Source organism: Lepidothrix coronata, unplaced genomic scaffold (genome assembly GCF_001604755.1).
Source record: "Lepidothrix coronata isolate B3197 unplaced genomic scaffold, Lepidothrix_coronata-1.0 Scaffold8, whole genome shotgun sequence".
In the NCBI taxonomy this organism is placed as follows: domain Eukaryota; kingdom Metazoa; phylum Chordata; class Aves; order Passeriformes; family Pipridae; genus Lepidothrix; species Lepidothrix coronata.
The window spans coordinates 11,408,476-11,435,026 of NW_016690188.1; the positions used below are offsets into that span (position 1 = coordinate 11,408,476).

General features: G+C 42.4%; 1 protein-coding gene across 1 annotated transcript; it reads left to right on the forward strand.

Moving 5' to 3' along the window:
- The first annotated feature begins 702 nt into the window (after window positions 1-702).
- ANXA8L1 (annexin A8-like 1) lies at window positions 703-14,224 on the forward strand. The gene is made up of 13 exons (XM_017839651.1): window positions 703-780; window positions 892-938; window positions 4,873-4,963; window positions 5,221-5,315; window positions 6,446-6,559; window positions 7,385-7,475; window positions 8,071-8,150; window positions 8,772-8,831; window positions 9,406-9,499; window positions 11,197-11,292; window positions 11,546-11,604; window positions 12,453-12,575; window positions 13,892-14,224. The coding sequence occupies exons 2-13, from the start codon at window positions 918-920 to the stop codon at window positions 13,946-13,948; spliced, it is 981 nt and encodes a 326-aa protein (XP_017695140.1). The 5' UTR covers window positions 703-780; window positions 892-917; the 3' UTR covers window positions 13,949-14,224.
- Window positions 14,225-26,551: the final 12,327 nt, after the last annotated feature.

Sequence of the window (26,551 nt, forward strand, 5' to 3'; positions counted from 1 at the left end):
TAACATGTCACAGCAGATGGTGCAAGCTCTATGACCACTTTGCTGAGGCACTACTGAAAGTTTTTAGCCTTAGATATGCCAGTCCTATGCTACCCTAGAGATGGTTTGTGACTGATATTGTGAAAGTCTAGGTGTAGGATGGGGGAACCTCCTAAGTCGCTGTACAATCTGATATTTTACTGAGTTTCATTCTAAGGTGTGGGACATGGATGGTATGGAGTATGGCTGGGTGTGTTGTTTGTTTGTTTTGGATTTTTTGTGGTTGTTTGGGGGGGGGTTAAGTTTTTGAAGGAAGGGAGGCAGAGGAGAGTTTAAGTTTCTAGAGTTCCATTTTGCAGTGTTCCAGATTGGTAGAGACAGCAAGAGTTGGTAATAACGAATGGCTTATTCTATTGTAGCAGAATTCACCTAGTCTCAGTGGAGTTTTAAACTGAGAATTTACCTAGTTGTAATTTGCATGTTGTGTCTGTGCCAGAGGCCAAAATGTTAGCAGGGAAGGGCGTATGTTGGGAGAAGCAGTGGAAACATTACAATGAGTCAACAAGGTTGAACGTAGGGCTCCTCACAAGGGAAGCCTCGTTTATTAAGCAACTTGATCTCTCCCTGTGAGCTCATATGTGAAAAACAGGTTGAGCCATGTCTGAGGGTGTTGCCCTGTGGAATTTGTAGATAAGGATGCTTTATACCTGCATATGCCTAACACAGAGAGGTCAGTTACATTCTGTGGCTTCCGGAGGGAACAAGCCTCCAGAGGAGTACAGTTATTCCATTTTTCTTGCGGTAAGTTTATTGAAAAGAACTTTTGCTTCTTCCTCTTCTCCCTATGCCTCCCTTCAAATCTCAGATTCCCTAACTATGAGGTATGATATGTGTGGTTTTCTTCATCAACAGACCCAGGTATCACTACTGAGGCTGCAATGGCGTGGTGGAAGGCCTGGGTAAGTAGGGGATATATTGACACCCTTTTTTGACACTATAATAAGGTAACTTATAAGTTGTATCAAGCACTGTGTGGGAATGAAAAGTTTCCTTTAAAAATCAGCAAGACCTGTTTACTGTTCTTCTGGCTGCACAGTAGCATTCAGCATTTCAAAAACACTGATGAATGAAGGTGTTAACATGATTGCTGGCTATAAGAAGAGGAGTAGACTCTGCCTGGCCCTTCAGTTGAGAGTGGTGCAGGGGGGTGTTTGTGTGCCTGTGTGCACAGGGAGATGGTACCACGGAAGAGCAAAGTTACACAGTTGAGGTCTGCAAGCTGCGGGCTCCTTGTCTGCTCCCTTCTCTTGTGGCCAAGTGTGAGTTCAGGGCACTGGTTCTGTCCCTATTTTGGTCCCCTGTTGTGCTGGCAGGCTGTGGTCACAGAGAAAGATATAGTCAAGCCATAATGTCTTTCTTGGGTAGGTCTTTAATATTGCAACAACGTGTCCTTGAATACCCTGCCTGTTTGCTAGGAGCCGGAAATGCTGTGTATGTTCTCTTGTAAACTCCTGTGGCTTTGAGAGGAATTGGCAGGATGGGAGATGCTCATGGGGTGTGCCGAGGCAGCCTCCAGGGTCGAGCTCCAGCCAGGCAGCAGGTAGCTCTGGTGATGTGCCCAGTTCTGCTGCCATCCATGGCAGCTCTCCCATTAGCCTCTGTGGGAGGCCAGGTTTTACCCCCAGATTTCATCTCCAGATAACTATAAGCCAAAGCCTAGAAGAGACCTGCTGGAGACATGCAGTGGGGGAGTACTGGTAGAGAAGTCTTCTTTTACTGTTCCAACCCCTGCCCAGCACCTCTGTCAGTAGTGCACAGGCTTTCTCTGGAATGCTTTTGGCTTGTTTGTTGAAGGATTTGTCCCAGAGTTCCCTCACTTGTTGTTGTGAAGATGGCTTCATGTTTTAGCAGCCTGTGCAAAGGGTAAACCTGCACCGAGGCTCCAGTGCTGCTGCTCCTCTCCCAGCTGGGGTAGTGCTGCTGGTGGCTGAGCAGGGGGTGAGGGGCCTCCCTGCTACATGCCAGCAAAAGTACCTGGGAATCATAGGAGAGCTGTTTTAGTGTATTATATTGCCTCCAATGCAATGCAGCCATCAGGGAGGAAGTAACTACTCTGCATGGACATGACCAATTTTTCAGGTTCTCAGTTACAATTTTGCAACTGAGGGGCAAGGACCAGAAGGAAACAACCAAACTAACCCCAAAATACCTTGTGGAACAGAGATTGCCAAACTAATTCCTACTTTCCTTTAGTAGGATTCAGATAGCAAACTTTCATAATCTCAAAATATTTTTTCCCCCCCAAAAAAGATTAAAGTTGTAATCTTCCTTTCTGCTGAGTTCCCTCTGCCTTGCTCTTTCCTTTCGTAAGTTTAGTATAATCAAATAGATGCATTTCCAAAGCTCAGAGTAGCTCTCGCTTTAATTTTTCCCTTTCTGCTGATCTGTTCCCCACTACTCCAAGTTGGAAATAATTTCTAAACTTAGAATGAGAAAAGAAAGAGAAAAACCCCTGAAAACTCCAGTGATCTCTTGCTAGTTGGTGTTGTAGGGGGTGGAGGCATGAAAAGAAAATGAGAGGCCCAAGGAAGGATGGGGAAAAATTGTTTTGGTTTTCTAAACCCATCATAAAAAATACAGTTCAAAGGCAAAAAAAAAATGAAAAAGTGTGAAACTTTCTGAGAAACTTGCTACTGAGAAAAACCCAAAATGTAATCCTGCCTGTCCCCAAATTCCAGCTTTTCAATAAACTATTGTTTAGTTTTGAAGATATTTTGGTAGTAAAGCTTTTAATCCTTCCTTTCATTTATAGGTAAAACTTTTCAGAGCATCAGTTGTCAGGTACACTGATTCTACTGCTTTCGTGCCAATTATTCAGATTTACATTAAGAGTGACACAAATGCCTTGAATAGTTTCGGTTAGGCAGTAGTAGGATCAATTCAACCGGGAAACAAGACCATACTGAACAGGGTTTCTCTGAAAAGTTGATGTGGTTGTACCTGTGCTGCAACAATTATGTTCATGGAGAATGAGGTGTATGAGTGAGTCATGAGTGTGCTACTTGACCCAGGAAGGGCCGTAACTGTTTATTGGAATTAGTACCAAAAGAGATCATTGTTTAATTTGTTTCCACTGCCTCCAAATGAAAGCTCAGCTTTGCACTCCCTCTTTGACTGAGTCACCAGGCATGCGTCCAGAATGTTGGGGGTTTTTTTTCACATGTTGCTTGCATGCAGCTAGAGAGGATTGACCATCTTTTTCAGAGCAAAATCACATGGGATGGGTGCAACCTGCTTTCCCAGAAAGCTGTGATGGTGCTGGCTGTCTTAGCAGAGGGCTACAAAAGGTACACCTGCCAGCTCAGCCAGACACCTCAGTCAATGACAAACCGTTGGAGATGGCAATACTACCTAGCGTGTCACTGCTTTTTCTGCAGTGACAGCTTCACCACAGCCTTAAACTTGCTGTTCAGTGATTATTTGAATTCAAAGCTTCATCTGTTGAGAAGTTTCCTGTTGACACCATCTGCTTCACAGCTGCCCTTTCTACTGGGACAAGGTGTGGTATTGCAGGAGTCTGTGCTGGCTGTAAAGCAAACTTCTCCAAGTCTTGCTGACTGATGAACATACTGCCTCTCTCAATACTCATCATTGCCTCTTGGTCCCTTGTCACTGCTCCTGGAGCTTGGCTGGCAAAGGGGCCAGCAAGCAAACATGTGCCAGCTGTATCTACTGGTACTCTCTCACAGGAAATAAGAGCAGAGGGTATTTGGATCACAGCAGGAGGCTGGTGGGTGGCACTTGGTGGTCCGTATTATGCAAGTCAGGTAGGACATTCTGGTCTGTGAGCTCTGATTTTTTTCTGGCCAGGAAGTCACCCCCATTGAAAAATCCAGCAAGTCATACTGATACCATTAATTCAATATTAACACAATCTTTGAAAGTAAATTTATGAGAATGTAGTTGTTCCCAACTTAAATATCTTTGCTGCTAAGAAAGAGAAAACTGTCTTATTGGAATAAAGTGATGATGACTCTTCATACCTATCCACCCACATACTCTCCTGTTGATAGGACCAGCTTGTTAGAGATGTGACACTATATCCAAGCCAGTCCCTTGACTAAAAGCTATGTTAAATCAAAGCTTTTATGCCTGGGTTTTGGTTGATTGCCTTGCTTACCTTGTGGTGACTGAAATAATTCCCAGTGTGTCTTTCTGCCCTGGAACTCTTGACACTATTGGCACCTTAGGGGTCTGTCAGGGGGATTCTTGTGTAGTTGGTTCTTGGTACAGCAAAGAACTCAAACCTGCACTCCTCTGGATGTATCTCTTCCTTCAAAGTAGTCTCTTAGCCCAAATCCTTCCAGTGGAGATGCTTCCTTCCTGGAACCAGCTGTGCAGAAGTGCAGCAGCAGCTACTTAGAAAAATGGCTTGTGAGAGCAAGACTATTCCAGGAAATCAAAAAACTACCTAAAAACTACCCTGCGCCAACGCATTGGGAAATGCAGTATGATGCTATAGCATACATGCTGTGAAGCACTGTATTTAAGGGGTGAACAGGAAAGTCCAATCTATTACAGTCTGAGGTTTTTCTGCCAGACTGCCTGCACTGCCTGCTGACTCTTGCAGCAGCGTCAGCCATGCTTTGCACTTCATGTTTCTGCCGGGAGCCAAAGGCTGGTACAGACAGGTGGAGACAGGAAACTTGTGTTCTCTTTGGAGAGAAACTTGTGTTCTCTTTTTGCTGTGCTGAGAAACTTTGAAACAGGCTCTCCTATTTTCTGGGACTCCCCCATGTGTAGGCAACAAATGGCATTATTGTACTTTTCAAATGCTTTTTCTTCAGCTGATGAAATACAGCAGTGAAAAGTCCTGTATTTTTCTTCTTTCAGAGTGAAGAAGAGGGCAAGTCTGTGGCAGGTGCTTTACGCTTTGATGCTGCACCTGATGCCCAGATTCTGTACAAGGCCATGAAAGGGCTTGGTGAGTTGACTCCAACCACATATGTAAATTCTAGTTTTGCTTATACTTGCTAAGTTGAAAGCCATTCCTTAGGAAATTTGCATACGGAGATATAACTTTTTTTCATGTGAAAAATTAAAGTTTCCTTAGTATGTACTTAAATTTCTACATGAAGGCAATGAACTAGGCAGAGTTATCTGAATATTCAAACTGGGATTTTGGACTAGTCTCAGCTTATTCTGTGACCTTTGTTTATGACTTATTGTTGCTCTCCACAGGGACTGATGAACAAGCTATAATTGATGTCCTAACCAAGAGGAGCAATATACAGCGTCAAGAGATTGCCAAATCCTTCAAAGCACAGTTTGGAAAGGTTCTGCCAAAGCAAAGCCATATTCAATCACTGTTTTACTGCAGTCGGGATGTAGTAAATGGGTGTACAGTTCATCCTGCAAGCATGATGCAAACAATACGCAGGTCTTCTGCAAATAACTAGATTAATATCTATTTATAAGGCCTGGGATGAATGTGGGAAATTAATTTTTGATCAGAAAAACTTGCTTTTCTCCCAAAGACTTAAATTTTTTTGTAAAATGCATTTTGACAAGAAACACTTTTTAAAAATCAGTTTCAACTTAGAGTGTAGCTTTTTATTGTTTTTGAAGCTGTACCAAAAATTGATATTTTTTAAGTGATATTTTGAGTAAAATATTGGTTTGGTTTCAGGCCTTTTTAAGTGTCACGGAAAGTTCAATTTAAAGACTTATTTAATTACAGTTGTTTGGAAATTCTGAACATGAAAACAATCTTGGTTATTGACAACCATGTTTTCCTGTGGCTCTCTTTGTTTCTTTGATAAAAATCTTACTTTTAATGGGAAAACTTTTCCACAAGCCAGCTGTGCTACCAGCCCTACTCTGGAGCCTCCAATGACCCTTTGCTAGAAACAGAACTGCCATGCAAGAGCCCCAGAAAAGGAAGCAAATATGGGAGTGGCAAATATGGAACAATGTATAAATAGAATGCTTGCATCCCACTAAAACAAAGACAGTCATACCCTCGAAAAACCTGCACTGTAGTGAAAGGAAAACTTGAAGTGTTTCTTCAAGCAAACTTTATGCCTGATTCTGCAAATGTCCCGGCTGCAAGTTTATGTTCAGGCTTTGGGAATCAGCTTTCCCTGAAGCTACACCTGTGTTCAATTCAAGGCCTTCAGCTGCCTAATCTGCTCACTAACTAGAGCAGGATGGAGAAAGATTTGCTGCAGGATGATTTACTACCTGGGAAAAGCTTAAGTATTGAGAAAACAGGGAATGCGGAAGCACCTAGACAAATCTCATCTTGGAGTTAGGTGCCATTTCAGTCCCAGGACCTTTTTTAATGAACTATCAACACAATAGTATCATTCAGCTTCATTACTTAGGCCACGGGGATGGAAACAGCATGGGCAGTAAAAAGATCCTGTGAAGCTGTTTATGTAACTATGTGATGCATATTTAACAGGATCTGATTGAAAGTCTGAAGTCTGAACTGAGTGGCAACTTTGAGAGGCTCATTGTAGCTCTCATGTACCCCCCATTCAAGTATGATGCCAAGGAGCTGTATGATGCCATGAAGGTAAGCAAATTGCATGCTGATATTTACATAATAGCACAAATGCAGTGCTAAATTCCTGTAATTGTGCTTATTAATGTAATTAGTAATAAGTGGACTGTTACGTTGTTAATTTTTTATTAGCAGTAGCCTTTGAGAAATAGTTAATTGTATTATTAATGCATATTGTGGTTATGGCTATAAAAGAATTTCTGTACATGTGTGTCTCATAGTTTTGCTGTTGCCACAACCCCAAGGCTGTGGGTTCAGTCCCTGGAGGAGCCATTCACTGAAGAGTTGGACTTGAAGATCCTTGTGGGTCCCTTCCAACTCAGAATATTCTGTGATTCTAAATTCACACACAAAGCTGCTGCCCTGATGCCCCACCTGAGCCATGAAACCTTTAAGAAATTAAGGAGTGGTGGTGCAAGGGCCAGGCTGGGGTTAGCTGGGATCCTACCTATTGGTACTGTATCTTTACATGTTTCAGATGCAGAGTGGTCTATTAAAGTGGTCCAAAGATGACTGTCTAGCCAAGCATTGGTCTCCCCACATCCCTCTAATGCTGTCTGTTGTCAAAGATCTGACTCCAGAAATGCGTTGCAGAAGTGTGGGGTTACATAAAATCATCCTTGACAAATTAGGCACCTCAGTAAAAGAAATCGAGTTCAAATCAAATGTGCTTTCTGTCTCCAGCTTTCATCATGACAGTTTCTTGCAGCTCAGCACACAGCCTGACACTGCTGCTATCCAACACCTCCCTTGACCATACTTTTCTAGCAATAAATCACACTCCATGACTGGATCCTTTTCTCCACCTTTATTTCTCCACTGTGTTTTCTATTAAAGGGTGTGGGAACCAGTGAAGGTGTTATCATAGAGATCTTGGCATCTCGGACTAAAGCACAGATCAAAGAGATAATCAAGGCTTACAAAGAAGGTAGGTGCCGGGAGCTCAGATTTCTGTGGTCAGAGCAATGAGCCTGATTGCACAGCACTAATGGTGTTACCAGCTAGCACTGTCAGCAGGAAAATGGCTTTTTTAAAAGCCAGAAGGTGGAACCTAACTTTGTTTTCAGCCTGGCAAACAGAACATGGCTGTGCTGAGATAATTTGAAAATCCCTTTCTAGGTCTTCATCCAGCTACAGCAGAGGGTCAGCAAACCACAGATTTGGCTCAGTTCGGCCACAAGGGCTATTGTCAGAACACAAGCAAAACTAGAGCTGTGCACTTGACTGCTTCTCCCCATTAAATAGATGGGATTTTATTAAATATGTATTTGTAAATATTTGATCTCTTTGATCCCTTCAACTATACCTCTAACATTAGCTCTGGGTTTATTCCTTGGGCATCAGGGGAGCTAGTGACTCAGCTGGATGCAAGTGCCAGCCTGGGTATCACTGAGGGTGTGGTCTCAGCCCTATTTTGTTCCCTAATTACCTTTTTGACCATCGTCCTTTGGTTACTGGTAATATCTTGACTATACCACCCAAATAACAAATCCTTCCCTTGTCCTTCTCTTTCCTTTGGGTAGAATATGGCTCTGATCTGGAAGAAGATATAAAATCGGAAACAAGTGGCTACTTAGAACAGATTCTGGTTGCCCTTCTTCAGGTAATGCTAGAAAAGAGAAATGAGGGTATAAAGATCATCACATTTTTCTCCTCCTTTTCTGAGAAGACATGCAATAGAAAAGCCAGTACAGTCATGATCACCAGATAAACTGCGGAGGCAACCATGTCACTTGGAGTGGATCTGTTTCAGCTTCCATGTACTGAAGCAGGGAACTCTCCATCCTTTAGCAGCAATAAGAGATGGAATCTTAGAGCCAGCTCTGCTGTAGGGAGACACCTCACTTTTCTGTATGTGTAAAGCCACTGCACTCTACAAGGGTCTTAGAAAACAGTGGCCCTCCACTATGATTCACCAGTTTTCTAGGGTCTGTGCCTTTGATGTTGAGTGTATTTGGATGCATTTACTCTATCACATTTTCTCAATTTTTCTGTCTAGCAGCAGAATAACTGAGGAATTTTTTTACTCCACTTCATGACTGATTTCAGTGCCATTCAGAGAAGGAGTTAGCACTTGTGCTGTCTGAAGCATTACTGCTTGAGCACTCTGCAGTAATAGATAGCTGAGAAGGATAATTGATCTTTGCCCAGAACAGATGCTGTGATCCTTATTGATGGAAGAATCTTTGAAGCAAAATGGTTACCTTTCTTTTTCTTCTCACAGGGTGAGAGAGACAATGCCACTCTCTATGTGGACACAGCCCTGGCTCTCCAGGATGCAGAGGTACTCTCAAATGCCTGTGATCAGATATGCCTGCAGATATGCCAGATATGTCTGCATCCCCACCTTCCTGAAATTCAGAGTGCTTCAGTGGGCAACAGAGTCCTGGTTATCAGAGGGTTGGACTCCCAGTAGTGTGGGGTGGGGTGTAGTAGTGTGGGGTGGGGTGATCTTCAAGTAAGCAACTTGGGGTTCTTCAGTTTTGCCTGCACTGCTGAGCTTTGCCATTCCAAAGAGGAGTGATGAGACCTGGGCTTGTGCTCAGCTGCTTTTGATATGTGAAGTGTATGGATATAGTAGAGTGGAAGAGGAAAGAAAAGGGAAGAAACCTCCAGAGTATTGTTGGCTGCTCCAGCTGCTGCAGGAGGGATGGAAAGGATGGAGATAGCAGCTGCTCCAATTTGTCTAGAAGACAGTCAAAGGTTTTCATAATCAACCATTCTAGAAGACCCTAGTTCACATGGTGTTTTAAGTTACTTCAAACCCCTTTGCCCTAGTGATGCCTTCAGACAAACTCTGTTCCTTTACCAGCTGCACACACAGAACATCTCACTAATAATTGTGTGTTAAATTACAGACTCTCTATGCTGCTGGAGAGAAGATACGGGGCACTGATGAGATACAGTTCATCACCATCTTGTGCAAAAGGAGTGCCACACACTTACTGAAAGGTATGGAGCAAAGCCCACACTCCCAAGCTCTGGAATGAGAAATCACTCTAACCAAAAAGAAGAGACAGGGCTATAGGTGGAAGAGATGGGTGGTCGGAAATAAGTACCTGAGTCTATTTTCTAATCCTTAGTCATTCAGTAACCAAAAGCTGCTAGCAGCTTCTATGAAAGATTATGAAGACTTAGTTCTGCTGAAAACCAAGTGGCTTATCTAGGAGTCCTTTATACAGTGCTGATAACAGGATGGTTGGTATAGTTGTTTTTATAAACCCAAGAAGTGAGTGAGTGAGTCCCTTTCTAACCAAGGAGCATGTGGTGGACAAACAAATGACCCCTTGAATGTGGTTCCTTTTGGGGGAAAAAAAATCACTAAAAAAGGCATCAAGGTCTGCTGGGAGGGAAGACACTAACCCTTTTCCAGCTAAGAGAAACCTCAGCTCCTCACTGTCCATGCAGCAGAGACCCGACCTTGTCATCTCAAGACTTTTGAGGCATAACAGATTTTGTTATGTTAACTTAATCTAAGCATATCAAGTACTATGTAAATTAGCTGGACCTAAACTGATAAATGTAGCTGGTGATAAATTAAGCATGCCTGAACTTTTTCAAGCTGAGGTCTTCTGAGGCTGTTTCTATGCCCTGGAAGCCAGCTCCCCCTTGTGTTTCAAATTCAATCTCCCAAGGTCACTTAAAAAATAAACACACCAAAAAAAGGGGCCTCTAGAGTCTTTGTCTGTATCTGCCTTTAAAAAGCAAAATTCGTCTAGTTGTTGTCATAATGCAACCAATCTTTGAAACCTACCCTGGCACCAGGCAATTTCCTCTGTGCTATGGCAGCCTGGAGCTGATTGTCTTTAAAACCTGCGTGTAATTGTTGCAGCCTTTTTTTTTTTTTTTTAATAGAGTGGGCCTGAGTTGAGAAGTTTGTATCCATCTATCTATTCTGTACTCCCTTTCCTCCAAGTGTCTTGAGTGTTGATGGTCTTGGATGCTGAGCAAAGTTTATTAAGATGTCCATTGTATTATATAGAAGTTTTCCTTCTCTGTTAGATATCTGTTTTTATTCCTAGCTTTCAGACTATGTTTCTGAACCCTGGAGTATACAAAGTGTGTAAGGTGAAAAGTGACTCTGTTCCTGAGCTTTTGTTAATGTGGGAAGTCAAATATCTTGGAATATGCACCTGTGTTTTGCTCATCTTTTCTCAATTGTTTTTTTAAAATTGTGGTTGAAATAGTAAGTTTTCCCAAAATGTGTGGTCATCTTTTTAAAGTCCATGGGCCATGAGCAGCATAGTTCTAGATTAAAGTTGATTTTATTTTGGCTCTTGAAGCTAATGACATCACCAACCACAAGACCAAAGGTGTGCCTCACCTTCTGTATTCTGCTTCATTTCTGTGTTTAAAGACAGCAGTGAAGGCTCAGATTTCCAAATGAACTTGAGATGACTGAAATTACATTTTCAAATGAAGGCAAGAAATTAAGAATCAGGGATGGTTTGGGTTTTGTGAATATTGCCATCCATTTTTGTACCTTATTTCTGATGTTGACTAAAGCCTCCTGCTGGTGCAAATGTGACCATTGCTTTAGCAGGATCTGCGTGTTCATACAACCACACAGGCAGTGCCTGCAAATATTGGGCACAAAATGCCTCAGAGGTTCCTTGGTAAAAAATTGAAGTTCTTTGTGTTTCAAACAGTGTTTGAAGAATACCAGAAACTGGCTGGTAAGAGCATAGAAGACTCTATCAAGAGTGAAACTCATGGTTCACTTGAGGATGCCATGCTGGCTATTGGTAAGAGTGATGATGTTTCCCTTTGCTTTGTCTGAATCTGCTGCCTTTTCTCCTGCAGTAGTTGACTGTTATGAGGTGAATCTACTTTATAAAGGTATCTGGCAGGTAGTAAAGTGTGCCCCTTGGGTAAGATAAACTCAGATTTCTGGAGCACACTGAATTAATGGAAAGGATGTTGAATCTGTGCCTGAATCACCTGCTGCCCTGGACTGGAATTACCATTGATTCTTACTGAACCTTTTTCTATGTCTAGTGAAATGCACCAGGAACATCCGTTGCTACTTTGCAGAGAGGCTGTACCATGCTTTAAAGGTAAGGCTCTTCATTGTAACACACTTGTTTTCATATTGGACTTAACTTGTAACCTGGCTTCCACCAGCTCAAACTAAAGAGCCAAAGTTTTGGTGAAATGCAGCAAGTTTTGTGCAATTCTTGCAAAAAGTAGCAGAATTCTTTCAAAAACTTTTGGTAGAAAAGTACCCTTTAAGCTTGAGATACCAAGGGAGTCTGGTTTTTCTGGTTTAAGAGTCTGCAAGAAGCCCAATCCCACTTCCTGGAACACAGACAAAACCTCTGGAAGAAGCTTTTCTAGGGGGTTGATTATGGTGAAGCTTTGCATTCCATGTTAATAGACTGGAACACAGTATTTTCTCTTTAGGAAGCAATTCTCTCAAGGGCAGTATAAAATGAGAGTTCTAAATGGGGACACATAAGGCATTTGCAGATTGTGCCCCTGTAACGCTTAATTGATATGTAAAAGACGTCAGCTCTCCCAACTTTTTGGAGAGCTGAGATAACTGATTTGTTTTGTTATAGATGTGATCTTAATTTTCCTGTGAGTGATTAAACAATATTGGTTGAAGCCAAACATTGCATGGATGATGCTACACAATGTGTATTCAGTGCCAATTTCTGACTCTGTAGCGTGTTTGCTTTTGCATTTGACATAAACAGAACTTGTAGCACACTTCCGTGGTGGGCATGTGGTGGTGGTGGTGGCCCCTGGGACAGGTGTGAGGGTTGGCTCTCCAGAAAGGGATGCAGATGTTCTGCAGGACAAATGATGTTCGAAAGCTGACTCCTCCTGTCCTGAACCAGTTTGCACAGCTTATCCCTTGAACACCCAGTAACATCACAGACTGATCTATCTGTTATTCCAGGGGGCTGGCACAGATGATGGAACTCTTATAAGGGTGATTGTTTCTCGAAGTGAAGTTGACCTGAATCTTATAAAGCCTGAATTCAAGCGTATTGCAGGAAAGTCTCTCTCCAGTATGATTTTGGTAAGCAGAATCTTGATATGATGATTGTTAGCCATTACATGTATTCCTAACCTGTCTAGCACTGTGGGATTTTTCCATGGTTGTCTGCAGTAACAATGTCATTTCGGTTGTGATCATGGCTCTCCTTCATTAGGGCTATTAACTATCATCCCCTTCAAAGACATATATGCTTGAAAGGTGAGTCAGGTTGTCAGACTGTATGCTCTACAAGTGACTTGGACAAAGCAAACCCAAGAAGAGACTGCACCAGGTTTTTCATGGACCAGACTCTGTATCCATGCACTGCATGATCTTCTAGATGAATCTAAATTGTTACACCTATCCCACACTTCTGTGCCATTTTCTTTTCTCTCTCTGCTATCCTTAACTACCTCAAACCGGTACCATATAAGTCAAAACAGTGCTGGGGGTTTTTCTTTTTGTTTCCTTTTTTTTTTTTCTTTTTGTTGCTGTTGTTTGGGATTGTTTAGCTGACTTTACCCCAGGTGAAAGCCTGGTATATACTGTGATGAGACAGGTTTAGAAACTGAACCTTGTCAAAGCTTATTGTAGCATCTGAATGTGCCTCCTCTCTCAGGGCTGAAATGCTGGTTTTTACCGTTTGTCCTAAGGACGCTGGGACATTCCTCTCCCCCTGTGCAAATGGCACAGAAGCCCTATCTTTAGTAGTCCCCATGGGAAGTAATGGTTCTGTAATGAAGGCCCTTTCTTGTAATTGACACTGTCAGAGTCTGTCATGTTGATTAATGATCAGTCTTCAAGGATCTGTACAGCATATTCATTCCTTCTGAGAAGTGGAACTGCTTTACACCTATCATGACAAAACATTCAAAGGGAGCAAATTTTTTTATCTAGTGAATATTTTGTGTGTGCTTCTAGATAAAAATGACCCTGGTTTTGGCTTTTTAAAAAATACCATGTGTCAGGGCTAACTCTACTACCCTTCCCCTTCCTGTAGGGAAGAGATGGTACACAAATATCCAGGGATATAAAATCTGAACACAGCTGGCTTGATTGCTCTCATTTGTGCTGACTTCGTGCTGCTCTCCAGGACAGAACCCTGACCAATTGCTCACCTGCATTCCAAAGGAAAGAATTAGACTTGATAAATGTTATTTCAGGTGGCAGCTACAGGCCTCATTTCTCCATTCACTTTTGATGGTGTGTCAGTTGGCAGTAACTCTGCTAAAGTCTGGCTTGCTCTTTCCAAAATCCTTTTCCTGTGTGGGCATATTCCACAGACTGACAAAGTCAGCACTTGGAGCATATAGAGGAACTTCCATGCTCACCTATTTTTCAATTTTTTCTCCTGTCAGGATGACACTAGTGGCGATTACAAGACAGCCTTGATGAATCTCTGTGGCAGTGACTGACAAACTTTAGGAGGAAGATGTTGAAAAGGATACAGAGAAAATTAACAGCGAACAAGGATCTTGAAAATGTACATGTAGAAAATATTTCCATTGACCCAAGTGGGGAGAAAAAGAAGATCAAATTAATAGTCAAGATTTCCAAAGCTTTCTGAAGGTTGTGGATGCTCATTATACATTAAATGCTATCGACTTCCCCAGCAGTTTTTCAAACACAAGGGGGAATGTTAATTTTTTTGTTTCCATTTTGTTCATTGTAATTTCCCTTCTGTTTTAATTCTTTGTGAAGTATGATGCTTTGGAGAGAAAGTAAAGGTTCTTTTAAACCCTCTATAGTTTTTTCACAAGTCTGAACAATTCTACAAAGCTTGGGCTGTCCTGAAGCCTTGCTAACTTCACTAGGATAAGCTAGTAGAGTGTGGACCATTTGATGCTAGCAGGGTGGGTCTGTAAGGAGTCTCAGATATCAATGAGGCTTTAGGGCATGGGTCAGAATGCCACGGGGGTTGGTTTAGCAGCCTTATCTGCATAACTTCAGTAGGGTCTCCCCAAGGAGCAGTGAATGGCAGAGCCAAGCTGGCTGTAAGCATGTGAAAGTTGAAAGCTGTGTGCCTGATTTCCTTCTTGCTTGTCTGTTGAGGAAGATCAGCAAGTTCAGGGCTTGACATCAATGTCAGACCATGGGGGAATCAGAATTGGAGTAGATGATTTGTTTATAGTGAATATAGTATATCCTGCCCTTGGGAGCAGACCTGCTTGTGTTTTCAGTGATATCCCAATTCCTCACCTGGACTAAAATCAGTTGGAGACAGGTCTCTTAACTGAGCTTCAAGGTAGGGGTTCTTCTCTCAGTTTTTGAGGGATATGGGCCAGCTACAGGCACCAAAGGACAGGGAATTGCACGTCCCTTCTGCTGGCCAAAGGCCCCACTTGATTCAGTCACTTGTTCTACCGATGATCAGCCTTCCCTGGTTTTGGGTTTCTTTTTTGCAGGGGGGTTGTGGTGTGGGTTTTTTTTGGTTGTTGTTTGTGTTTGTTTGTTTGTTATTGGGTTGGAGGGGGTTGGGGGTTTTTTGTTTGTTTGGGTGTTTTTTGTGGGTTTTTTTTTGTCATTTGTTTGGTTTGGGTTTTATTTGTTTTCCTTTTGTTTGTTTGTTGTTTGAGTTGGGGGGGGGTGTTTGGGGTTTTTGTGTGTGTGTTTTGTTTTGGTTTGGGTGTTGTGTTTTTTTTTTATTTGCTTGTTTGTTTTTTTTGAGCCGGTTCGGGCGCTGGTTTCCACGAGAGGCATGCCAGGGTCGGGAGGAGGAGGAGAGGCAGGGAAAGCCGTGCTTACACCTCCATCTGCTGGGGACAGGGCACAGCCTGCGCGCAGCCCGGCGGCTGCACCCCGGGCATCTCTCGCCTCTCCGGGCCGGGCTCCCGCGAGAGAGGCGAGGAACAGGCACAGTGTGGTGAGATTTGCCCCCTTTCCCCCTTTGCTCTCCCTCCCAGCTGCCGTAAAGGCTGCAACGGGGGCGAGGGGTGGGAAGGGGAGGATGCGTTTGCTGTCCCCTTTGGGACTCCAGTTTCGGGGCTTTCACCCCGCAGTCCCTTGGCGCTGGCACGGCTAAGGTCTCTGCAGGAATGCACTGCTCTGACCAGACTCACGTGATGAGGTTTTAGCGAAAATATGACCCATTCCCCTGTGTTTGAGGTATTATTTCAGAAAGGCCAAATGGGAATTCGTGGCTGCCTGAGCAGGGAGTGGGAATGATTTACATGGCTGCACCAGCAACACCTCCGTTTCCTGAAGTTGGACAAGCAGCAAATGAAAAGCAATTCCAACTTTGAGGGACCTAAACTCTGACTAGAAAAGCCTAATGAAATTCAGCCCTTCAGACATATTTTAGTTCAGAGTTATCTGATGATTTCACTGAAACATTTGTGCTTATATCATCCAAAAGCTCCCTGTTATTATTGTTATCAGGTTATTCAGGTCAGAGATTGGCTTTTCTCGTTGGCCTGTGCTTAGCACAGTGGGTCAGGATTAGAGCTGTTTCACTGTGTTTGTGATCCCAATTTATTGATAATAGCTTGGGAGATGTTAAGTGAGTTGCCAGTATGCTCACACAAGATCAGTAGTAAAGCTGGAAAGGAGAAACAATCACGGGAAGCTGATTCTATCACTGTAATTGCTGGGAAACAAAACAATTGTAAAACATCAATAAAGATTTAATTACATATTGATTGCTGCTAAAATGTTCCCTGGGTGAACAGGTGCTTTAATAAATCGGAATCAATTCCAGTCTTTTCTAAATGCAAAGACTGACTTAGGGCCTTTCTATTCATTCACAGTTTTATTAACATGATTTTATTGCACAAAAATCAAGATAAAAGCTCAGCAAGGAAAAGGTAACACGGGCAATGTAAAAAGTGCCCACTACTTGTACAGGCCTTCTGCTGCCTATGTGCCAGTCTTTTTCCCTCCCTGTGCTGCAGAAAGACCTGTGTACAGGGAGTCTTCAGGGACTGTAGTAATGCCACCTTGCTGTCCCCCCCAGGTGGCTGCTCGGTGTCCTGAGATGCAGCGCACACTCAGCAGGAGCTGTGCTATCCATCAGCCTGGTGGGGTGTAGGTACTTTAGCTCTCTGCTCAACTCACACCCAGGTGTCCGTAGGAATAGCTGTCTCCAACTACTGGCTCTGTTCCTGATGCCTGGAAAACTGACAAAAATCTATTCCAGAGAGGATGCTAATGCATACATCATTTAACCTCTGAAGGTTTCTATTCCAGAGAAATCTAACTTTATATAGTGTTGTTAGTTCTCCCAGCATCCCAGTCTATATGTGGCCTGAATCCCAAAAGGCCCGACACAGGATCTCCAGGCAGTGGCCAGCCACAGGCAAAGGCCCTGCTTCTTAAGAAGTATGTCATCACTGTGATTCTGGAGAGAAGACAAAAAGATTGGATATGTTTGGCTTCACTTGCATTTCTATTTTGCAACAGTTTGGAGTAATTTTTGAATAAAATTTATTTAACTGTTCAAACGGATGTTAAAATACATTGTTCCTGTTGGGAAGTAGATGAAGAAAATAGCAAATCTCTTAGTTGGGAAAGTGGAAGATCTTTCCTATCTCCTCATGCTTAAGAAAGTGTTTTTAAGGGCAGGAAATAATCTGAGAAAGATGTTCAGTCTTCCTCTTTCCCTACAGTTTCCTTGTCAGTAACAGAGCCAACCCTGGCTGCTGTAGGCTGTTGAGCCGGGGCTGGGGTGGGGCAGGTCAAGAGCCGTGCCTGAGGCACCGGAGCTGACACTGGAGAGTCTTTGAAGAAGCCCAGAAGCACTTCTTCTCTTCCGAGCAGAGGGTGAGTTTGCCAAAACACAGGACAGCACAGTGTGTGGCCTGGGGGAAAGGGAAGGTGGGCTATGCCAGTGTGGATGGCCCCAGTATTTGCTCTGGGGTGGGCTGGAGAAAGGCTCGAGAGGAGAGTATCCTCATTGCTGGGCAGATGGGAGCCCTTCTAAATAGAAACTGCTGATTGTTTTTTTTTTTCTTAAATTAATAAATTAATGGTAGATTACTGTTGATTTATTAATGTAACATGCTGCAGTAAGGAATTACTTCCTGCCACAGGCATCCAGATGGGATAATGGAGTCTCCTAGTGTCGTGGGTTATTGCTTGGCTTACTTGAAGCAGTCCATTCTGCTGGCAAGGTGGCCCTCTGATAATAAATTGTACATCTTCCTCGAGGCTATTGTATGGAATCTCCCTTGCAGGGAAGATAACAGCAAACTGTAACATGCTAAGATGGGCCTGTGCCAAAGACCTGACGGGCTTTCCTTCAACTTCTGCATTGAAACCAAATGCCTGAGCTGATTCCAAAGGCCCTTTAGTGGCTGAGATAAATATCTGAAGAACATTTCCATGCCTGGGATACTGCAGCAGCAAGAGATGTTTGACACAGTGCAGTGAGCTCTTCTCAGGTCACATGTAAACAAGGTCAACTCCAATTCTCCATCACTCTCATTTTTGCAAACATTACTGGCTTTGTAAGTAGTTGTTCAGTCTTCTGGTGTCATCCATTTGAACCCAAAGAACTCTGCCCTGAGGTTCCAAGAAATTATCTATAGTTTTTGTTTTTTACTAAAACACTTATGTAAGGCTGTAGAAAAGAATTCATACTTTAGGGTTTGTATCTGCCTCTCTTTTGAGAAGATGATAGAAACACCCAGCCCTGGGGACCTGGGCTCCTGTATCTTTCTGAGAAAAGTATTATTTGTTCAAGCTGTGTTTGTTTCCCCAGTATTCCTTACTGCTACAAATCCTAATTAACCATGGTGCATCAGCATCATACCTTGGACTGCTCATGTCTGTTGGAGGCTTAGGACTGGCATTTCTGATTGAAAGTTGCATGCCCGACACTTAAGAGCGTCACTGATATGGGAGTTCAAAGGTCCCAAGGACTTTATCCCATAATACTTTGCATTCTTCTACTTGCAAAGAAATACTTATGGTGATGTTTTCCTATGATATATAAATCATGTGATACAACCAAGCAGTTTTATAGTCCTGGGAAACCTTTTCTGCATTTCTGGCTAGATAAAAGTACTTATTACAAAAGAAACACAGATGTCTGTAGGTTCTGTACATGCAAGAATCTAACATTTGAAGAAATAAATAGCTCTGGGTCCCACAGAGGAACCAGTACTGTTCTCTCCATGGTAATGAAGAACAGGATATGTTGTAGGCACAATATTATTAATAAATAGTGAGCAGCACAATACAAATCTGTAATTCAATTTAGGATTTCAGCTGAAATTGCTCTTTGGAGTTATAGATGGCAGTGAGCTCTGAAATTGAGTTACAGTCCAAACAGGAACTGAGTCATGTGTAGTAATGTTCTAGGGAAACATAGAATCACAGTCGGCAGTGGAAAAAATATTATTGACAGTACTATCTTCACTGAAAAAAAGGCATTTGGTGAACATAAATGAAATTTAACTGAGCTTGTAAATGGATATCAGGCAGAAAAATACGGGGAAAGATAAAAGTCAACATTTCCATGTATTGATTTTAAAATGGCAACTTTATTTTAAAAACTAATACAAGCTGAAAAACAATTATTAAAAGGTTTCATTAATCTAAAGCTGAAACATGACATTTTGGAGGGGAGAAAGTTTAATATTTCAATTTTCCTGAGAACATTTTTTTTTCACTTTCTGAAATAGCTCCTAAATTTCTATTTTAGTTTAAGCAAAAGAACCATGGTTTCCCCTTCAGTTCCTTGGCTTAGCCACTGAGCTGAAAGGTTCCTTGTTATTTTAGCCATGATAAAGACTGATGTTATTCAAAAGGGAGGGAGAGTCATTGCTTTAAATGTCACTAGCAATCTTCTCTAACAGAAGAGATCAGTGTTGTGGCGTCTAATTGCTGAGTTTAAAGAGATCTCAAAAGATCCAGACAGCAAGCAATAGGAGGAGTACAGGAGATAATTTCTAGCCTTGCCAGAATTGGAACACTGGCACAGGTTGCCCAGAGAGGTGGTGGATGCCCCATCCCTGAAAACATTCAGTGTCAGGTTGGGTGGGGCTCTGAGCAACCTGATCTAGTTGAAGGTGTCCCTGTTCATTGTAGAGGTATTGGACTAGATGACCTTTAAAGGACCCTCCCAACCCAAACCATTCTATGGTTAATCCAGTTATTCCTCACTGCTTGTCATGCATCTGGGACTGAAAGAAAATCCATGCACAAGGCAGTTTTCTGCTCTGCAGACATGATAGCTCTGGATTTCTAAGCCAGAGCTGTGTTACTATGAGTAATGTGCTAACTGGAAAAGCCAGGTGGAGACAGATCTTTTCTTCATGGGACTGTCTGTAGTGAGGCTAAATTGATTTTGATGAAAGGGTTCAGAATCCATTATAGAAGCTGTTAAATAAATAGGATTTTCAATTAGTAAGCACAAGGGGGGTTCTTCTGAAGCACCAGGTATTGTCCATAAGTAAATCAGTGATCTATTATGATCTATGTTTTAAGAACTACACTGAATCTACAGTTCCTTCTTCTTTCTCTTTCATCTAGATCATCCTGTAAGAAATCCACAACCACACTGATTATCTCTTTTCCTGCCAACCATTCTGTAAAGGCTGGTCAGACAACCTAGGATACTGAAAACCAGGCTAAATTCAAAGAAGAGCTTGACAAGATAATCTGTCTTTACATACATAATAATTTTTCTAACAGCTGATTCCCAAATAAAATTATACCAGACAAAAACTTAGAACTGTGGCTTTGGTTTTTGGTGGCAGATAGGATAAGGAGTCTGTTTTTAAACTAGCCAAATACCCACTAGGCATTGCTTCTTTTTTCTGGTTTCCTGGTGAACTTTTCACATGGTTCCAATGATCGGTCATAACTACTTTGTTAAATGTTTCAGTGACAGTAAACAAAGCAAAAATAATTGTCTAGAATACATTGTGCCTTAAAGCTCTCTTACTAGTTTAGGAAAATTGTGGCTAAAAACTGTGGCATTTGGATGACCTCCCTTTTTCTGTTCTTCCAGCTAATACTAACACTCAATTCTAGGATAAATAAAGGCAAACATTAGTGATAATAAACTTTCAAACTCAGGCAGAGATTTGTTTATAGCTAGGTTGGTACTTGAGGGATCCGGTGTAATTTAAAAGCCAATAAATTGAAACAAACTCACTTGTTTTGGAGGCTGTTTATGAACTCTTTTAATTTGGTGTCATATTTATTTGGGCAGAATTAGATTATCCTATTCATTAGATGCTGTGGCCAGTGATGAATGGAACAACATTTCACATCAATGGCATTAATTGAATCCTCACAAGCACAGATAATACCCCTGCCGGAAACAGGAGAAGATGGAAAAGTTCTCCAAAGTAGGTCTGCAAATACTGCAGTGATGAGGGAGTACTACTGGACAGCCAGGATAGTTGGCAGCACTTGAATGCTTTTCATTTTTTGTGAGACTACTTAGAGTATGATCTTCAGGCATACAATTAAGATTGGATCTCCATGGTGCTAGGCATTGCACAAGTGAATGTTAAGGGGAAGCTCCTGCTGTAAGGCTGAATTTAAATAGAAAATCATACAACGTATGGGAGAGGTGGTAGATGTAGCTAAGGGGGAAATAAGCAGTTTAGGCTGTGCTTTAATGGCACAGATTAGCTGTGATCATAGCTACCTGCTGCCCTTGCAGACCTGATGTACCTCCCTTACCCTGGCACTTAACTGGCTGGGACATAAACTGGTTCTGGGGAACTTATCTCCGTGTTTGTAGCCTGAGGCTGCCAATTTGTTTCAAGGATTTGCCTGAACCAACTGAACAGCTCACTGAAGGCGTTCTCTTCCCCCTTCCTGGCTCCCAACCACGCACTCTTCACTGTCACTGCTCCCAGGCCTTGTCTGATCACATGCCAGCCCGAATAGCAAAAAACTGCTTCAGTATTTCTTTCCTTAGGAAGAAAATTGCATTCAGCTTAAGCTGAGATCATAGTCAAGGCAAAGGAGAAGCCCTCTTCAATGGGCAGGGAAGTCTTACTGCAGTAATACCAAACCCACTTCCTTCCTTCCCTGCTGGCTCAGCCCTCCACCCTGATCAGATCACCAGGCTGCGGCTACCACTGGAGCAGAGAAAAAGTATAGATGGAGGGGAGGGGAGGGCTATGCTAGTCATCCAGCTGGCTGCCCTCCTTGAGCACCCATACAGGTGCTTTTAAAAATGAGACTTCAGCTCAGCAGGCTTAGGAAACCTTTTCAGCATGTCTTGTTCAGGATCACCCATCGTGTCTGACACAGAATCAAGGAGGAAGGTCAGGTCCCCTGAGCTGCAGGCTCGTGCCATAAGTAAATCCTTTGCCTCAGGGGAAATTTATTTCAGAGGGAAGCATAATCAAAAAGACTGGCAGACATTTCAGCAAAACTGATTTAAAGCTTGGGTTTGTAAAATATCCAGATGATTTTCTCCTAGCTCATCAATAATACATGCTTGGGTCTGTTGAGGATTTCTCGGAAATGTCATTCTTCCAGGGAGCGTGTCCTATTGATAGAGCCATAAGCCACTGCCAATTAATCAGGGCATAATGCAGTGTTCAAAAATGAGCATGAGCTTTTCATGCCAGTCCTCTTTGATTCATGCCTCCGCTATGATTCATGCCAGTCCTCTTTCAGATGAGCAGCTGTTTGTTATGAGCAAATTACTTTACTGTCAGTGAAAGGTGAAAACCAGCCTGAGACATTGATGGGCTTTGGTGCAAAGAGAGTAGGAGCTTCATCAAATTCTGAGTTTCCTTCTTGCTTCCTATGGAAGAAACTTTGCTCTTGCACATCCCAGTGGCACAAAGCAGTGAACAGTGTCAAATGTGCTGAAGCAACAGTGCCCTGAATGTATGGGATCCCCCTAGATCCCCAAAGTGACCTATGAAGTCCCTGTATTCCTGACAAATCCTTCCCATCACTGATGTTCTTCCAGTCAGCCAGCAAGGGCAAGGCATCTTCAGCAGCGTGCACCAGGACAGTTCTCCTGGGAAATTCAGGAGCAGTAGTTGGAGGAAATTTTCCTAAAGGTTTGATCACACACTCCAAACCCTCCTGCTGCATAAATGAGAGGGGCAGGGCAGCACATGTCAAGAATCCTTAAAAGGGAGGTGCCAGAACTGGCGACTGGGAACGCTGATCACTGAGCCCTCCCATGGCATGTCCTCTGCCAGGGGCAGAAGGGCTGCAAGGCAGTAAGTAGCACTGTCTGCATTTTGCTGAGGCAGAAACAGAGGTGAGTGACTGGTTCAGTGTCAGCAGGGATTAGGATGTGGTTCATCAGAGCCCCAGGTAAATTGCCCACCAGGAGACTCCACCTTCTCTCTCTGCTCATGTCGGGCTATGTTTCTTTTCTGATCTGTGCTCTCAAAATTGACATCCTGGGAAAGTGCTCTCAGCCAAGGTCTCAAAGAGGTTAAATCAGTAATAGCCACAGAGGCACTAGCAGGGACATCTATAAAACTAACCATTTCAGAGCACTAATTTCATCAGCAAGCTAATTGCAAATATTGTATCTAAGAACATTTCCAGCCATCTGCAGGAAGGGAATGTCACAGTGCTTGAAAGACATCATGTACTTATGACTGTGTCTTGCTGATAAATAAATCTGGCACAGGGAGTTTTGGATGTCATTATGATAGTCATGCAGAACAAACATCCCTTGCTGTTACTTGAAGGTATTTACACATCACCTTTATTGTTGTATCTGAATAACTCCTGTTATATTTCACCTGTATTTTAGAGTACAGAACTGAGTGAATATGGGGGATATTACTACTCCCTACAGCAGGACTTTACTGTGCCTTCTGTCACATAGTAAACTGGTGATGCTGCAAGGAACAAAATCACATCTTCCCAGATCCAAGGCTGGGACTCTGCCAACTGCATCTCCCTCTTTTATTGTGGATCCAGGTACAGTCTCTAAACAACTTTCATCAGACTCAGTCCTAGGGTGACATGAGTGTCAAAGGGACCAAGAAAAGATGTGTCTGTGTCCCATTCCCAGAGTAAGAACAGCAACAATGTCAGGAAAGTGGAAGTTTGAGCTATCCTTGTCTGTATTCTGGGTAAGTTGAAATTCCCTCCTTTCTAGAGCTGAAGGTTTTGACAGATACCAAGTCCCCTCTGCTAAAAAGTAAATAATTTTTATCAAACATACAGGGCAGGATTCACTATGTGGTACAGCTTGGTTTTGACACTCCCCGAAACAAGCAATGAAGTTTGAGCTCTAAAGGAACCTGCCACCCTGTTGGACCGATGATTTGCCTTTCTGTCTACTTGGAACCAGCTCTTGAGGCTTGTTTCTGCCTGGGAACTGAATTTTGATGTTTGGACTGTTCACCTGTATTTGTAACCAGCCCTTTCCAAGGCCTTGTGTATAATGTAGAAATAAAGTTAGTTTTGCTTACCTTTTTTGTCCTGTGCAAAGGTGACCTGTAAGGACCTGACATGTGAAGCTACCTGATGAGGTGGCAACCTGCAAGCCCTCCCTCCCACTCACCAGTTAAATAGTTGTATGTCTGCACATAGACTTCAGGTTTTGTGACTTGCCAGCCGAGGAGCTTGGAGTTCAACACCACTACAGGTCTACTTTGCAAGAGCCAGCAGCCTTTCAAAGAGAAGCCAAAATTATTTTTAAAAGTACTTGTTTGTACATCAGTTTAACGAAGAACATTGTCCCACTAATTGTTGTTATAACACTTGTTATGGTCAGTGGAGACACTATATGCTAAAGTCTCAAAAGTTTGTGCTGATACAGGCATGCTACCAAGCACAACAACATTTCTGTCTTGAAGACAGGGTGAAGTTATTACATCCAGGCTTAAGGCCAAATAATCCCAGGGGTCAAGACTGAACTTGCAACACAGTTCTTAAAATATTTCCCGTTTTCTTCTAGAATAAACCAATTGAAAAAACCACACTTGTGTTTCTTGTTAATTTTAGCATGTGGCCATCAATAAGGCCTTGATGTTGTGTGTGAAGGAAATTGAAACCTTACCCCAGAAATGGCTCACTTTAAAAGGATTTATTAACATCACAGCTAGTCTGGTCTCCAGTATTGGCAGATGATTTGTATGGACAGACTCAACACTGTGACTGAGGACCATGGATTTTGTCAAAGTTCTCTTGGGTTGCTGGGGTCCCATTAACATCTTCTTGAGATCATGGCCTACGGTTGAAGCAGAGAGCTGCACAAAACTTTCTTTTCCCATTGACTTTAATAAGAGGTGTGGATGCTGAGCACCTCTAATAATAAATAAATGTATGTGTAACAAGTGCCTGTCATAGTAAATAAACAGAAGTAGATGCTGAGTCACAGCAATGTGAAAAGATCGAGAAGAATCTGTCACTGCAAGCTCTGGCAGATCACTACCTGGGTCCTGCTTTTCCTATAGATTGTGTTACATGTCTGCCCTATAAATATATGCAGCACAAGATTTATATTTCTAAAGGCCTAAAGGGTTTGCATGTGAATACTAGTCCCAGGAGTAATTTCCCACTTTGCAGTCTTGACCATGCTCTGAGAGCTGAGCCTCCATTTTTTGTTGGTCCCATGTGTTATTGTTTAGGGCAGAGACTGGACAGTTATTCAGTACAAAGTCTGCTTCTACTTCTGCTCTGACACTGCCCAGGCTATGTGATCAGAAGATACTAGGGTTGTGTGGGCACACCAGATGATTTCTTCTAAACTGATGTATTAATTAAGAGTATCTGAGAGTCACATTTGTGAGATTGGTGATACTGGCAACATACATGCTGTGACTAGTTCATAAACTCCATATGTCTGCCACTCTTCCCAGCAGAGATGATCCACAGAGATGATCCACAGAGAGGATCCACAGAGATGACGTGGTTTGAAGACAGTTAAAATAGACAGCACCCAGTCACTCAGTTTGCATGAGCAGAAGAGCAGAACCACAAGCACAAAGCTTTGCCACCTGTAGTGGGTTTAGTACCAGGCCTCCCAAAATCTGAACCCAGCTCACTGGAAAACAAATAGAAAACCTGTTTTATGCTGGCTGAGGTTCCAGTTAAGAGGTAAAGTTTATTCTAGTCTTCTGTGCCTCATTCCAATACAACCACTATAACAATAATAATATTATTTTTTTCACAGCACATGGAAGAACATGGCCCCATTTTCCACAGGTTTACAAGGCAGGCAGGAAAATTTAACAGAAGGCCTTAACAGGCATTGTCTTTTCTACTGTAATTATGGAAATACTAGCCTTCGTCCATCCTACAAGAGTGTTACTGTTAGGAACAAAGAAACTTTGATCTTTATACTGTGAGACAAAAATATTGTTTGGAGAAAAAATACAGCAGATTCACATGATTATTGGATAGCATTATTCAGGTTAATTACAAATTATGAGGTTCCTTTGAAAATGAAATCCAGATTTAAGGACAAAATTCTCAGTAGTCCTGGAATCACTTAGGAATTGAAAGCTAAGCAGATCACAAGTTTCAGTAGGTCGAAAAAGACCACTCTTTTGACAGAACAGTAATTTGTAACTCGGGTGTAATTGATGTATTTGTAGAGAAAACAACCTGTTTGTTCATACCTGAGCTCACAATTCAGGATGCTTCAGTGAAATGAAGAATGAAATAACCTGATAACTAAATGTACTTCAGGATGGTTCAAAATTGCCTAGGCCCGGATAGGGATAGAGCTTTGGCCCAGCTCTGTCCATGATAATGAATTTGCAGAGTTTGCACGTGGGAACCCTGTTTCACCAACTCCAGTGGCTCTCTGCTGCTTTACAGCAGCTAAAAATCTGTTTTTAATTTAACCAGATTTTAATTCCCAAACTCTGGGCAACTCCTTACTGCTTGGAAATAGGCTTTTTAAAATAAAACACTCTTCCAGCCTCCCCTGCTGGGGTAGCTCCACTTCATGTGTAATAACTTTTGCCCCAATTTCAAGATTGCTCCAAAGCTTTATTACTGCTTGCAAAAATTGCCCCATGTTTCACAGAAAGTAGCTTTTTAAGCACATTGATTGCAGTTGATTGTGGACTCCTGGGTATAAAATCACCACCTGAGACATCAGGGCATGGAGAGGT